The sequence below is a fragment of the Lissotriton vulgaris genome, chromosome 7, assembly GCF_964263255.1.
Source record: "Lissotriton vulgaris chromosome 7, aLisVul1.2, whole genome shotgun sequence".
NCBI lineage: Eukaryota > Metazoa > Chordata > Amphibia > Caudata > Salamandridae > Lissotriton > Lissotriton vulgaris.
Genome location: NC_141695.1, coordinates 320569308 through 320584819, shown reverse-complemented (window position 1 = coordinate 320584819; position 15512 = coordinate 320569308). Strand labels below are relative to the sequence as shown.

Genomic DNA, 15512 nt, shown 5'->3' with positions numbered 1-15512 from the left:
AGAAAGCTGTCAACAGTCAACTCGCCTTACTCGAATCCAACAAATCCCTCGACATATCACAATCTGGATTCCGTGCCAAACACAGCACCAAGACCGCCCTCATCGCAGCAACAGACGACATCCGAAAACTACTGGACAATGGAGAAACAGTTGCCCTCATCCTTCTCGACCTCTCTGCAGCTTTCGACACAGTCTGTCATAGCACCCTTATTCACCGCCTCAGCAACATCGGAATTCAAGGAAAAGCACTGGACTGGATCGTCTCATTCCTCGCCGGAAGAACGCAGAGAGTCCGACTCCCCCCTTTTAAATCAGAGGCCACCAAAGTCATCTGCGGCGTACCACAAGGATCATCACTCAGCCCCACACTCTTCAACGTATAAATGAGCCCCCTCGCATCCATCGTTCGCAAACACAACCTCAACATCATCTCCTACGCAGACGACACCCAGCTGATCCGCTCCCTCACCAAAGACTCAAACACCGCCAAAACCAATCTACACGAAGGGATGAAAGAAGTGGCCGAATGGATGAAGAACAGTCACCTTAAACTGAACTCGGACAAAACAGAAGTCCTCATATTAGGATCATCCCCCTCCGCTTGGGATGACTCATGGTGGCCACCGGCTCTGGGAAACTCCCCCAAACCTACGGACCACGCACGGAATCTGGGCTTCATCCTAGACTCCACCCTATCGATGACCAGACAAGTCAACGCCGTCTCTTCCTCATGCTTCAACATTCTACGCATGCTCAGAAAAATCTTCCGATGGATCCCCACCGAAACAAGAAAGACAGTCACCCACGCACTGGTCACCAGCAGACTAGACTACGGAAACACCCTTTATGCCGGAACTACAATCAAATCACAGAAAAAGCTCCAACGTATCCAAAATGCCTCAGCCAGACTCATTCTAGACGTCCCACGCAGAGCTCACATCTCCAGTCACCTGAAAGACCTCCACTGGCTCCCAGTCAGCAAAAGAATAACGTTTTGTCTCATCACCCACGCACACAAAGCACTATACGACCTTGGACCCGAATGCCTCAACACACGCCTTTCCTTCTACACCCCCTCCCGCAAACTCCGATCGTCCAACCAAGCCCTCGACAACAATACCACGCATCCGCAGATCCACCATGGGGTGGAAGATCCTTCTCCTACCTTGCGGCCAAAACCTGGAACTCCCTCCCCACCCATCTTCGCCTTACCCAAAACCACCTCTCCTTCAGAAAACAACTCAAAAACCTGGATATTTGATAAGTAATCCCCCACCTCCCTCAAGCGCCTTGAGACCCTATGGGTGAGTAGTGCGCTATATAAATGCCAAACTTGAACTTGAAGTGACGGGCCAGGAGAAGGGAGGGGGCGGGGGAATTGACGAAGCAGGAGTGTTGATCGAGCATGAGCAGGAGTAGTGACTGGACAGGAGCAGTGAAAGGGCAGGAGCAGGCGTTTCCCAGGGCGACTGGAAGGGTAGGGGGCCAGTTTAGTTTGGGGGGGACGGGTTTTGTACAAGTGCAGGAGTTTTAAAAACACTGCAAACTTATTTGTATATTCAGCAGGTTTCGGTCAACAATACAAGTGCCAAGATAACTTTGGTAATCAATGTACCTGCTGGAGAGAGATGGGAGCATGTTTTGTCTAGTGGCTGTTTTACTTAGTGAAGAGGGGTAATATGCCTGCTGCAAAGAACATGTACCATGTATATCAAAGACCAATATGTTATGTGTATAGTTCAGTGGGTACTGCTTTGTGTTCACTTCCCGAATGAAAGGACACTTGAATACATATGGCCTGGCAGTTCGGGCTGGACTGTTCACATTTGGCGCAGGATCAAGACTGATTTGCATAAGGCTGGGTCCAAACTGGAATGGCATGGTGAGCAAAAAATGATGGATTTAAGCCCAGATCTCTGAACTGGGGTGAATGTATGACATTGTTCTGCATTCTGTCCATCAATTGTTCTTTTTGCATTTGTCACCCCGGGTGGGACAGGTATGCTCAGACATGAGTCCCATGCTCTCCATGCCACTGGAATCAGGCTATCCTGGCTGATGAGGGCTGAAAGCCCGAAACCGGTCCTAGGATGTTGTTTCCAGTCCAGGGAGGACCTGGCCTGGCAGTTCGGGCTAGACTGTTCTCATTGGGCGCAGGATCAAGACTGATTTGCATAAGGCTGGGTCCAAACTGGAATGGCGAGCAAATAAACAATGGATTTAGGCCCAGCTCTCTGCACTGGGGTGAATGTATGATATTGCTCTGCATTCTGCCCACCAGTTGTTCTTATGGCTATATTATGATTGAGCAGCTAGCTGGCTGACATGAATATGAAGGAGCCTTTGTGGGTTTCCGTGAGTCTAGATTCTCCTGAAGAGTCCCTTTCTCTTCTGAGCCCTGCTTAACACATTTGTATAGGAGGAGCCCTGCATTCATGACCTCAATGTTTGAGACAAAAAATAATCATGGATTTCTGAACAATGAGCGTAAAAGCATTAAGGTAACATGTTGTTCCTGCTTATATTTCACATGCTTTACATAAACCTGTATACCCTATGAGTGTTTGCTTTTTCCTGAATTAAACCTCAAATAAACATATCCATTCTTTTAATTAAATAACGTTATAAGCTGTAACGGGTCAGTGAAATGCTAAACGTACTAAAAATTGGTATGTTTTGCTATTTCTAGCCACACTCCTGACTCCGCCCACTGATTCAATCTTCGGTTATTCCCGCCCACTGATTCTCCACCCACAGTTCCCCTACTTTTTTTTCTCCACTTCGACCACTGGCCACACCACATCTTCGTAAACCCCCACAGCAGTCAAGGAGGTCCAAAGCAGCTTTGCATGGGGGTTACGGTGGTGTGAAACCTTCGTCCCTACTTGTTCACCCAAGGTGAAATTTTCCCAGCCCTGCGGCTGCGCACATCGGTTGAAGGTCTCTGCCCCCACCCTGCAGCTCACGCCCGCCCAGCAACTGTACCAAAAGAGGAGTCTTCATGCTGTGCGACCTCATTCTTTTCACGAAGCACGGATGTACGCTTCAGTTGAGGCAGTGTTTCAATACACCCTGCACTGTGCTCGAGTCCTAGTCTTCTGCTGCTGCTTGCTGTGTGATACAGCGGAGGACCAGCCTGTTGTATCCAGGAATCCTACGGTGATGCGCACCAAAGATTTTTCCTTTGTGCACGCACTAGTCTCTATCGTAAAATGCACACCTTAGTCTTCAGTAACTGCTCTTGTGGGATTCTCCTGTCAGGTACTTAATCTTCGGTGATGCACACACCCAGTAATTAACTTCTTGTGCATACACAGCTACAGTGGTGTTGTGCACACCTTCATCTCACTGGTTATTCACATCAAGTCTGAGCATTGTACTTTAATCTATCTTCTCCTCTTATGTAACTTTAGTGATGTTCTTTTTGCAACTGGGTTATTGTTTCCTTCATTGTTTGTAGTTCCCTTTCGTTCCACCATGGAGGCATCAGGAGATAACAGTACCTGCGCGTGCCATACCACATGTTACCCCCACCTTCCTTTTTGGTGCAGCCTGGCACACCACCCATGCCTTGGGATGATTGGGTTTTAATGTTTGAAAACTACTCGGAAGCATTCATGCAAAAATGCCTTGTTGTGGAGTACTGTGGGTAAGGAAGGTCAGAAAGTGTTCAGGTATTTGCCTCAAGCTTTTTGTGTTAATGGTGAAGTCATTCAGGATGTGTATATGGAGGCCAGACGCAGATTAGAGATACATTATGCCAAGGAGGAAAACTTAGTTATGTCCAGGTATAAGTTGAATACCTAACATTCGAAAGCGGAAGAGGGTATTGACTAATTAGTTTCCAGACTTCGTGAATTATCCACCAAGTGTAGTTTTGGGGTAAGGACGGTTGAACTCATTAGAGACCAACTCGTTGTACAATGTGTCAACAAGAAAATTCAGGAGATATTATGGGCAGCTAAAAACCCTACCTTGAGTGATGCTATAGGCATAGCCACGGTTCTAGAACAGTCTAACTTGTGCATGAAGGAACTAGAGAAGAAAGAACAAAAAGCGGATATCTCAGAGGTGGGTGCTGTAAACAAATTAACCCAGCCTGCCCCCTCCTCTACCAAACACTTCGTCCAAAAAGGTAGGGCATTGGCCTCTCCTGCCCCTAGTAAGTGTTGCATTCATTGTGACAGCCTCAATCAGGGTTCTGACTCTAAGCTTTATTTTCCCCAGAAAAAGGTTTGCAGGATATGTGGTTGATTTGGACATTTTGCGAAGATGTCTAGATTTGCTCAGAGAGTGAAAGTTGCCTGTGTATTTGAGGAGACTGCCCAACAAGTTGAAATCCGCGACAACATTTTGTGTCGACAGCAGTGAGCCTTGTGATGTACAAAATGAATTACGCAGACTTAACAAACCCCAAGTGGTATTTAGAGTTAATGGCAGTGAGGTGTTGCTTATTGCTGACACTGGTTCCAAGTACACCATTGTTCCCAAATCAATTTTCACACGTTTGTGGGAGTGTACAGCCTTAGAACCCAGGGACATTACACCTACAGGTTATCAAGGGGAAACTATCGACCTTATAAGGTTTATGGAATCCATGATAGAGTTTGGAAGGTCTGTTCTCGGAAAAGTTTAGGTCTCAGAAGATGGTCTGGCTATTTTAGGTTGGGTTCATCTATATAATCTTCACATAAAAATTGCTCCATAGGCTCTTATTCAAGTTACGGTTGAAGAGGAGAAATCCATTGAGAATACACTGAACTCACTTAAGCAGGTCTTTGATGATAAATTGGGTATGCTCAAAGGTTATGTTCATAAGATTTTGCTCAAAAAAGGCTCAATTCCTGTGCAACACAAGCTCAGAAGAGTCCAAGTCAGGGAAGGAGTAAAAGAGTTATTGGAAGACAGGCTAAAAAACGGGATAATTGAACCAGTGGCGGCGGCTTCCAACTGGGTTTCGCCAGTGGTCATAATACACAAATCGGATGGCCATCTAGATTGTGTGCGTTACAAAAAGGGCGGGGGTTGAACCCATGCAGTCGCGGGGACCTGGGCGCTATATGGTACAGATACAAGGGGGGTCCCCGCAAGGGAAGCGTATTGTAAGATACATACACTGGGGATATTCTGAATTAGCAAATAATAAAAGAAATTTTATTTTAAAGTATTGTAATTTATTAATCAACACCGAATAATTGCCATTGGCAAATTACAATCACATAAAATTGCAAGCCCCAAGGAGGGGGAAGAGGAAGGAAAGGGAGGGAGGGGTAGTGCTCGAGGGAGTGTAAGGTCAAGGAGAATAAACAAAGTCCCAAGTAAATACTAATTACAATATTGCAAATAAGGTTGTGACAATTATGATACAAAAGCCCAAAATCAAGGCGTACAATGGAACATATTAAACAAAATGACATTCAGCGGTCACATCCAACATTCAGAATTATCAGGGGCATGTGTGGAAGTGATGACTTTGGTGACCTCTGGTAGAAGAGAGAGTTGTGTAGCTGTACCGGTTTGTCCCTTCCTCAAAATTTTAGACTAGCTGTCCACTTGTGGATGCAAGGTGCTTGTCATGTTCCGCCGCCGGTAGTCACTGATTGCCGTTTTCGGTGGAGCGAATTTCGAGACAACAGCATGCCAAAGACTACAATTCCCAGCATGCCTTGCGAATCACGTGAGAAGCGATTAGCGTGACGTCATTCGCCGAAGTAAAAGACCGGAGAGAACGCTCCCTGACGATAATTCTGATGGAAACGCCCAACGCAGATCTCTGAGGATTTCTCCGGTAAAGGGCGGTAAGAGTGAGTCATCGCACCCAAAAGTACACGCTTCTGCTTTGGTGGAAAGTAGCGCTGGAGGCTGCTTCCTCATCTTCCTTGGTTGTCAGAGATCGGGAGTTCCGATCTCTTGCAGAGGAGCCTGTGCTTCATAGATTCATGTGGTTCTCACTCCTCTGTTGGTGGAGGCCCGTCTTTCAGTCTCTTGCAGAGGAGCTCTTGTTCTTAATACAACTCCGGCTCTCCTCTGTTGGCGGAGATCAGATACCCGGTCTTATTGCAGAGGAGTTTTTTGTATCTTTTGTCTCAGGGTTCTTCTACCTCCCGATTTGTGTGGTTCTGTGATACCGTTGGAATTCAGGCTCTGTTCAGAGGAACGTTCTGGTGCCCTATCCTGTACTATATTTTGAATTCATTTCAGCCGGGATATTGAAGGAACCGATACTATTGTGCCTGGATTGGTTGCATTATAATGTTGGTGACATTGTGGACATAATCGCTAGCAGAAAACCTTTTGTCTATAGCAAGAAGTGATTGCTCCAATAGTAAAGAGGCAGACTTTCATAATGTTCTCTTATTTTTACCTGTTATAGGAGAGAGCCTTCAGTGAGGGTTGGTGCCACTTAGGCTAGGCGTTTTCGCCTCACCTCGAGCACAAGTTGGTAGGTGAACCTCGACCACAAGTTGGTATGTGAATACAGGAAGCGCCTGACTTATGTATTCTTCTTGTATGATTATATCCCTGAAGTGTATATTCAATCTGTGTGTTCTTTTGTTTCCAGTTTAAGATACACTCTTTGCTTGAAGTAAACCTGCCACAGCACTCTGCTCTCTTCTACCCGATAGGTTACACCTTCTTTATTTTACAGGTGAGGGGTGGGAGATATAGTATCAGGGGTTCAATTCTATGGACTGCTTCTGAAAGCTATTGAAGTGCTTATATTGTGGCTTTTGTGTCTTCCACAGATCTCCCTCCCCACAGTCCCTACCCTTTCCTTTCCCCGCTCGATTACCCCAATAGTCTGTGTTTTACACCGCAGCAGAACTACAGGTTCAATGAGCTCGCAGACCGACAATTTCGGTCCTCTCCCCCTGCCAGGTGACCCAGGAGGCTTTAACAGCAAATAGCAAGTTAAAGCGGAGGGAATCCCCCTCCATACACGTATAGCACCTTAGCGTGTGCGACACTTTTTAACAACACATATCACTTAATATAATTTATATCTTTTCACCCACACATACTCATTGGTCCTGAGGAAAGCCAGATGTAAACAAAAGGCCTGGCTGAAACATGTAGACCACATAGGACGTGGGAGCCCATAACTCACTCCACTTCGTCCGACTGCCTTTTTTATTCGCTAGCAGGGGCCCAGATATTAAAGTTATCCATATACCCTCGGGAACTGGGACCCACTGCATAGCTTTTAAATCACTATTTTACACACACCCCTCACAGCACACTCAGAGAAGTATACCAGCTCCTCAGTAATCTGGAGTCGAAGCACACCCGGGACACATTCGGTGTCACTGTGGTGGGCCCGATGATGAAGCATGCCACCAACTAGGTTGGTGGGTGAGGGCTTAACAACCAAACCAAGTGGTTTGCCGTCATACGTACGCACTGAGTCTCCCTAAAACACAACTAGGCTAGTCCTTTATTGATAATACATATTAACCAGGGGATTCGGACTGGCTTATCTAGTCCTCTCTCTCCCTTTTGATTTGCTGTGACTGTGTTTTACATGTGCCAGACTTGGGGTTGTCCAGAGGTGGGCCCCCTTTAGACCATCAATACAGCCCTGAGGATTCGGAACGGAGGAGCCTAACAGTGCTTATGAGAGGGGAAAGGTTTGTTCCTCTGTCTGGTGTAAGAGGGATGGGGGGAGAATCATCAGAATGGCTCATGAGGGTCACCTTGGCCAGGGTTTGACGCGTTGTGTCAAGGCTAAGTTTTGGTGGCCTAGCATGGATAATCAGATTTTGGAGTGGGTTGTTGGGTGCAAAATCTGCAAGAAGGGAGAGAAGAGGCTCAAGGTAGGCAAACAATCCTGGCAAAGCTTGGCACAGTGTCTGTATTGATTTCATTGGTCCCATGTCAGAATTGGATTAAAACTGCAGATTTGCTTTGGTTGTGGTGGACGCATTTTCTAGGTGGCTCGCTGTGTACTTCTTGAGGGAAATCACCATGATATCCATCATCGTGAGTCTTAGAAAACATTTTTGGAAGAGGGTACTCCTTCCTTAACACTGAGAAAGGTACTCCTTCTCCCAGGAAACTGAATCTTTTCTTAACAACAATGGAATCACTCATCATTGCACTGCATTATACAATCCCCAAGGTAATGGCATAGTAGAAAGGGTCAACAGAATGGTGACAGGAGTGATACAGATGGCCGGGTCTGCTGGTTTAGACGAAAGCTGTTCAGGATTTGGTTTTGGCCGATCGCACTACCACTCAGAAAACCACGTCCGAGCCTCCCTTTGAGATCATGAGGGACAGCCCTCCAGGAAGCACATTAGTTCCTTGCTGGTTGAAAGAGTGGGTATCTAGAGATGGTACTCAGATCCGGGAGCTGATGAATGATGTGGTTTTAAAGGGAAGAGTTGTTGAAGGAGACTGGGTCAAAAGTAGGTCTGGTCGCACTGTAAAGGGGTTGTCCAAATTTAAAGGGCCGTACAATGTTTTGCGTACGTTTGAATTTTATGTCATTCTGGAGAATGGGGAGCGCTGGATACTGATCAGTGTTGCTTTATATCAAAGGGAAAGTGAATGTGTGAGAAAAGAGGAGAGGAAGTGTTATGGCTACTTGTTCATCAATGATGCAGAGTTTGGTGACTGTGGTCACAGAGGCCAGTCTCCTGCTGTGCCAGGAAAACCTGCGCTTCCCATGGGCTATGCTGAGAAGGGCACCATTGTTGGGGAATTTGATAGTAGTGCAACCTCACAGACCGCCCGTGTATTTAAGAGATTATGTCTCTTAACCTTGCGTCTACCCCTTTTGCAGGGCTGCCTTATTTTGTTTATCATACTCCCTGAAAGTTTACGCAATGTTTTCTACATAGTTACCCTAGCTGTTGTCCCTCCTTTTCTTATATCTCCCTTGCTTTCCTGGTGACCCACCCTAGCTCTCTTCCTCTTTCCCACGTTTTTTTGTTCAGAGTTCTGTTGTTGGAACGAAAGGAGATATGTTATGTAGGGCTCGTCCCCTTCACACCTACAGTGTGGTGGACAGGCGACCCACGTACCACGAGAACTCGAGGACACCCCAGCACCTCGAGGAAAACAAAGGGATAGAATGTGTGAGGTTTGGACATGTGAGGAGACTGTTGGCTCCAACAATGGTTTTGTGTTGTGTCAGCCAAGAGAGGAGCCCGCACCTACCAGTGTTCAGATAATAAATCCTCGTACTTCAACAACATTGATGTGCAATGTCCTCATTATCCACAACAGGCCATCAGAAACTGCAGAAAGGCCAGTGGAAAGTTCCCCTCTCAAAGTTTAAACGCAACGCATTGGTAGCCTTCAAAAGGTTGCCTTCCAATGCCTCCATGATCGGATTCAATAATATTGCGGCGTTTCCCTAATGCCCATAGTAGAGTTTACCATTTACAAGGGAACACAAGGTAAAAAGCCAAGCATACTAGGTTTGCCAATTTTCAATGAGATCACAGGATCCACGTAGTGAGCAATTATTATTCTACCCTGTCTAGAACATATCCCAAGGCTGCCGAACCAGTTAATATACAAGGAGAGTGAAAGGTCATAGCCTCACAAAGAAAAGTTCTTGAAACTCACCGGTCGAATCACTTGGATTTTCCAGCTCTCCAGTCTTTGAGTGTTTAGTTTCATTCACATCCTCTTCATCTGATTCATCCAGTCTAGCTTCAGGCTCCACTGTTTTGCCAGAAAGCCAGGTATCAGGCTTGAGATGCTCATCTTCAGAGGAGAAGCCAGATCTGCCGTAGATGGAAGGGTAACTCTTGGAGTAGGAGTCTTTGTCTGTTGCTGCTGCCTCTTTGTTCGCCTGTCGGATGGAGACTGGGTTCGTGAGCACTGTGGTCTTGTGCACAACAGCGATGTCCTCTATGTAGCGTTGTGCTGCATCAGAAAGGGCGCCACTGCCATGTGATGTGTATTGAAAGGTAGTCTGAAGCTTGGGCTTGTATGCAGTAATTAAAACAAAGTCATTGCCCGTTTGCCGGCGGTACTGCTCGGCAGCATGGAGAAGAGAGTCCCAGCATTCTTTGTGGTTATCTGCCATATTATTCATCTTTGCTGGATGGCAACCTGAAGAAACAAAAATACAAAATGTTAATCCCCAAATACATAAAGTCAACCAATATGTGCTGGTACCACAATGCTTGTACCAGCAGCTCCTAAATGGTATTTTTCCTTTGTTTGGATAGCTCTCCTAATTAGTTTGAAACTTAAAACAGTACACAACCATCCACAGATAGTAATGCGCCATGCAGCACAAACTCCTTCATATTAGATACTAATGTGTATGAAACCGCCCATAACAGGTTCTTCAACTACACGCATACATCAGCGATTCACCACCTGAAAGTGCTTTCAATACCATCCTCAGATCTTACTATGAGTGAGAACCTCCTGGATCTCCATACAGTCTCTTCCACCTCAGCTCAATAATTCATTCCTCTGAGCCTCTCCGACCTATTGGGCTCTCTCCAGCCGCCAATGGAACACTATTTTCAGTTTAGCCACAGGGTGGCCCGTCTCCTCACAGAATTTTAGCCGCATTCCACAGGACACGACATCCCCTCTATATCCTATGGAAGCATTAAAATTATATTTGACACAGTACCCAAAGTACTGGAAGCCATTTTGACTTCTGTCCAGTTATCTTCTTTCAGAATTCCCAGGTCTGGTTCTCTTTGGGTCCTAAGATCCCACAAAGTGTCTGGGCTGTTTATCACGAACAACTTGGAGTTGGAATATCCCATTCCTACTTAAAAGTAGGTCGTCTCCAACGGGTTGAAGTCCAAGAGGGCTGCCATGTATGTTCCAGTATGGAGGGAACAGTTGCAAGTAAAATAAATTGTACCTTGTGTAGGAGAAAGTATCTTTGCCAGTTCCTTCTACTATTAATTATGGCTGCCTTCTCACACATCAGTTTTCGAGATCCCCATGAGCTGCCAGGGTCAGAATCCTCAAGCCTAGATGCACGAGTGCAGGAGGCAAGTCCAATTCCGCAAAGTAGTTTCCTGTGAAAACGTAGCATCCCACTCTAACCCCTTCAGGGCCTGGAGTGTAGTAAATACTGGTAGTGAGTGTTGCTTAGTCAATCCAAAAGGTAAATCAAATATTACTTATCTATAAGGGAGATCAGTCTCTAATCTCTGGGCTGAGTCACCACATCTCCCTCCATACAGCCTCGCATTAATGGGAATAATTTGGCTGCCCGATAACGGAGGTCTAACGACAGCCATTCCCAAGCCTATCGTAAAGTGACTGCACACAGTGCCTAAGGGATACCTTTGGTTGTTTGCTAGCCCAAAGGAAATTATTGCAAAGTAGGTGTTCATGTGGGGTAAAACGTACACTAATGGACGGACTTTCTTACAATGGTGAAAATCTTTTAAGTTAAGTTAAGTTGAGAAGTGTGGCTCACTGGTTAGAGGAGGCATACCCTGAAGCAGAGGTCAGACCCGGGACCAGGGTTCTATTCCCGACGCGGCAGGGTCTTGAGCCTAATTGTCCACGGACTCGATAATTCTCGCTTCGGTGCCCACTCTAAGCACGAGTTCACACTATGCAGCTCTGGGCATTAAGCTTGCTTAATCTCCACAACGGCCCCCCGCGGCGAGATGCCTGGCTTTCACCTTGGGGATGCCCAGTATGGGTTGTCTCACAGGGAAAAGCCAGGACGGGTTCCCAATGCAAGCGCCGAGATGCCCTAGGGTAAGTTGAGCGCTATATAAGAACACACATACATACAAGTTCTTAACCAAACGGTGCAGCCATGTTTTCGAAGGTAGAATGCATTAAAGTAAAAGAATAAAGTATAATGCACAAAGGACCATTAATGCGCCGAATGAAAACCTTGGATGGGGAGAATTCTGTTGACACCATTATGCTAATAGCAGTGCTTGAAAAGGAAAAATAGAAGTGCTGGTACTCTCCAATTAAAAATATAGCATTTCTCTTGAGAAGTGCCGGTACTCTTCCTCCCAAAATAAAGAAGTGCCAGTACTCCGTACCGGCCCAATTTAAAGCACTGGCTAATTGTAATTTTGCAAGATCCAGAAAACTAAAATCTGTTTTTGTTACAGAACGATGGCAACCATTACTTTACTCGCACGATCTTCCATAAAATGTGAGGAGGTTTAAGATCAGGACCGAAATTGACCCCGTGCAAGAACAGTAAGTCGTTGTGAAAAATACACGTTAATATGTTCTAATATTGCTACAGACGTGCTATTTCTGTAATGAAATTGAATGAAGAGTTGCACATACCAAGAGATCAACGACAACATGAGCTTGTTGTACTGCCGCAGTGTCAGTCAGAGGAGCTGCTGCTTTCCGTTACAAGCCTGCAGAGAATTTAATGAGGACGCCTGGTTCCTCCCTTCCTAACACGGGTACCTATGGCACAAAACATACCTGCTGCGCGTCCCACCTCCCGTCAGTCAATAGGCGCTCGGCTTTTTACTTGATGACTTTTGCCACTCGGACGGTCTCAGGGAGCGGCATCCGGGCTTGAGGCGGCTGGAAGATCACGAAGACCCATGCAAACGGGACCGGTGTTGTGGTTAGACTTCAGCTCACGAAAGCCACCCGGCCACTACGCACGCGTCGCTTCCTGTGGCCCTCCAGCACTCTTTCCTGTGCACCGAGGTGCTGCTTTGTACACATCCGTCGCCAGGAGCCACTCGGTCTGTACCTTGCGTCACCACCGCGTCATCCTCGAGACACAGCTGTAGTCTTAGGGTCCTCTCGATGCCACAACTCTTGTCTCTGATGTCGAATTTAGTCGTGTTTGAACGCTTTCGTTCTGTATAGGTTTTCGTAACGGCGTGTTTTATAAAACGAGCTCAACTGATGTGGGCTGAGCCACCGCGTATTGTTCAGAGCGCGCTCTAAGCGATACTCTGTCGAAACGCGAAGAAAGGAAAAGCAAAGCCAAACGTCTAAGACGTCGATTTGCGGCAATAGGCAGATAGCCACAGATCCATAAATATAGCCGTGTCTGCACGAGGCTGAAGATAGCTTCTTCATACATGCCAACATTTCAGTAGAGCAAAGTGGGAGATTAAAAAAAAAAAATCGGGAGAATGGAGCTCTGAATCGGGTTACTGGCATGTATGGGCTTTGGAAGTGGCTGCTGTAGGATCGGACATTTGAAACGTAAATGCACTTTTTTTCTTACCTTTCAGAAGCATGGAGCATAATGGCAAGCAGAGAGGGTGTTGCAAGTGTTGGGCACTGGCCTGGCAGGTTGTTGGCAGTGCATGCTCCCCTCACCCCCCTGTGGCAGCCCAGGCTGAAACACCTCGACCCCAGAACCCCCTCCCTCCCCCCCCAGTACTTAGCAGGTCTTTAAAAGACGATTCCCCTGTTATGACGCTTTGTTGGTTTTTCACCCCTTCGAGAGCCCCTGCATCGCCACTCTTTTTTTGGAAGAATAAGCACTTTACACAATACCAAGCCATGTCCGCTGAAACGCCAGAGGAATCGGGTTTTTGCTTGCAGGACTCGGGAGGCGGGGGACTAGCCTTCAAATCGGTAGTCTCATGCCTGAATCGGGAGGGTTGGCATGTCTGCTTCTTATTCGTCCACCTTCTTATTCACAGGCTAAAGTTAGCTTCTTATTCGGCCAGCATCTTATTCGCTGGTCGAAGTTAGCATCTTATCCAGCCAGCATTTTATTTGCAGACAACATTTTATATTAACAACAACCATGAATAATTCAGGTATCTCCATTTATGGGACTCTGCATTGCTATACAGGTAATATATTGTTTTTCAAATACAACACATACCACTATTACGGCTATTAGGATTTAGTCTGACATTAGCAATCTTTCCACAAAAATATGGCACACCTTTGCCACCATAACGATTTAAGCAATGGAGTACGCCTTTACAGTAAATGTATGTTAGTTGTCTGAGCTGATCATAATTTGTGGCACCACATGGGTCGCCTTGACCTCTCAGCATCCCTAAGCAGTTATATACTTCTAATAAGTAATGATACTTTCCCTATAGGAAATTAACATTAGATCACAATTTTAAAAACAATACACCCACCTACAAGCTCCATGAGGACTGACACTGAGCCAAGCAATGTTACCACCTGTGCTCACTGTGCCACCCTCAAGCCAATGCATTCATTTCAAACACACCACATCCCCTACTAGGTCCATAGGGATTTAGCCTGAGCCAAGCAAAGTTTCCCCCAAAATATGGGATTGTGCCACCCACCTGCCAATACATTCCAGCAGAGCTATATGCGAATAAGAAACCATTCTTTTTCTCATGAAGATCAACTTGGCTCACCAATTTTCATATTGATTCTAATGAACTAATCTCCCCTCTTCACTTCTGATATGTAAATTGCCTGAGCCAAGCACAATTTGTCACAACAGGTGGCACAAAACTAGTTGCCCTCACCTCAATGCATTCCTATATAGTTACAAGCATAAAAGTAATTTTGGTTCTCTTATAGGAAAAACACATTGGCTCAAAAATATGTATTTTGTTTTTCGCACATACCACATCCCCAACCAAGCTCCATAAGCATTTGGCCTGAGCCAAGCAACTGTTCCACTTGTGCACACTGTGCCACTTTCAAGCTAATGCGTTCCTATGAAGTTATAGACGAATAAGTAACCATCCTTTCTCCCATGAAGATCAACTTGGCTCACCAATTTTAATATTGATCCTAATAAAGAGCACCCCTCGACACTACCTATATGTCAATTACCTGAGCTGAGCAAAATTTCTCACAACAGGAGACAACAAGCAGGGTGCCCTCACAACAATGTATTCCTGTGCAGTTATGTCTGAATAGGCAATTGTATTTCTCTTATAGGAATATGTGAATGTGAAAGGGTTTTTCTAAAGCGCGCTTACACTCCAGGGAGCATCTTGGCGCTAGACATCGCTGTCTCAACAGGGAAGGAAAATAGGGCGGCTGCTGGGGAGGATCCTAATGATAGAGCAAGGTCTATAGGTGAAGGAAGGAATTAGATTAAAGCTAAGCAGGATGAGTCTTCAGTATTGAAAATCCAAGTTTTGAGCATTTTCCGGAACAGTTTTTCTGACTGTATCAGGCGCATCTGAGGCGGGAGCTTGTTCCAGGCCCTGGCTCCCAGTACTCCGATGGATTTTCCGCCTTTCGTGGTTAGTCTGAATCTGGGAACTGCAAGTAGGTTGAGGTTGGATGATCTGAGTGATCGAGGGGGAGTGTATCTTACAAACCTTTGGGACAGGTATGTAGGTCCTGACTGGTGGTAGGCTCTGAAAGTGATGAGCAGGATCTTAAAAAGCACTCTTTTGTGGATGGGTAACCAGTGCAGGGTTTTGAGTGCTTTTGAGGCAGATGATTTCCTGGGTAGCCGTAGCACCAGGCGAGCGGCGGCATTTTGAGCCATCTGCAATCTGTGCAGAACAGCTCTGTTTGTGCCTGCATAGATGCTGTTGCAGTAGTCCAAGCGAGATGTAATGAGAGCTACTGCTACAGTCTTTCTGGCTGTTAGGGGAAGAAGG

The 15512-nt window shown here is 46.0% G+C and overlaps 1 protein-coding gene across 1 annotated transcript in view; it reads right to left on the bottom strand.

Moving 5' to 3' along the window:
• Positions 1–12623, bottom strand: part of AKT1S1 (AKT1 substrate 1) — an 89511-nt gene extending 76888 nt beyond the window's left edge. Inside the window, exons 1-2 of the mRNA XM_086930149.1 lie at positions 12406–12623; positions 9577–10068 (exon numbers count right to left, since the gene is read on the bottom strand). Of these exons, the coding sequence (XP_086786275.1) occupies positions 9577–10051 (475 nt within the window). The 5' untranslated portion in view covers positions 10052–10068; positions 12406–12623. The remainder of the gene's footprint in view (positions 1–9576; positions 10069–12405) is intronic.
• Between the last annotated feature and the right edge of the window lie 2889 nt (positions 12624–15512).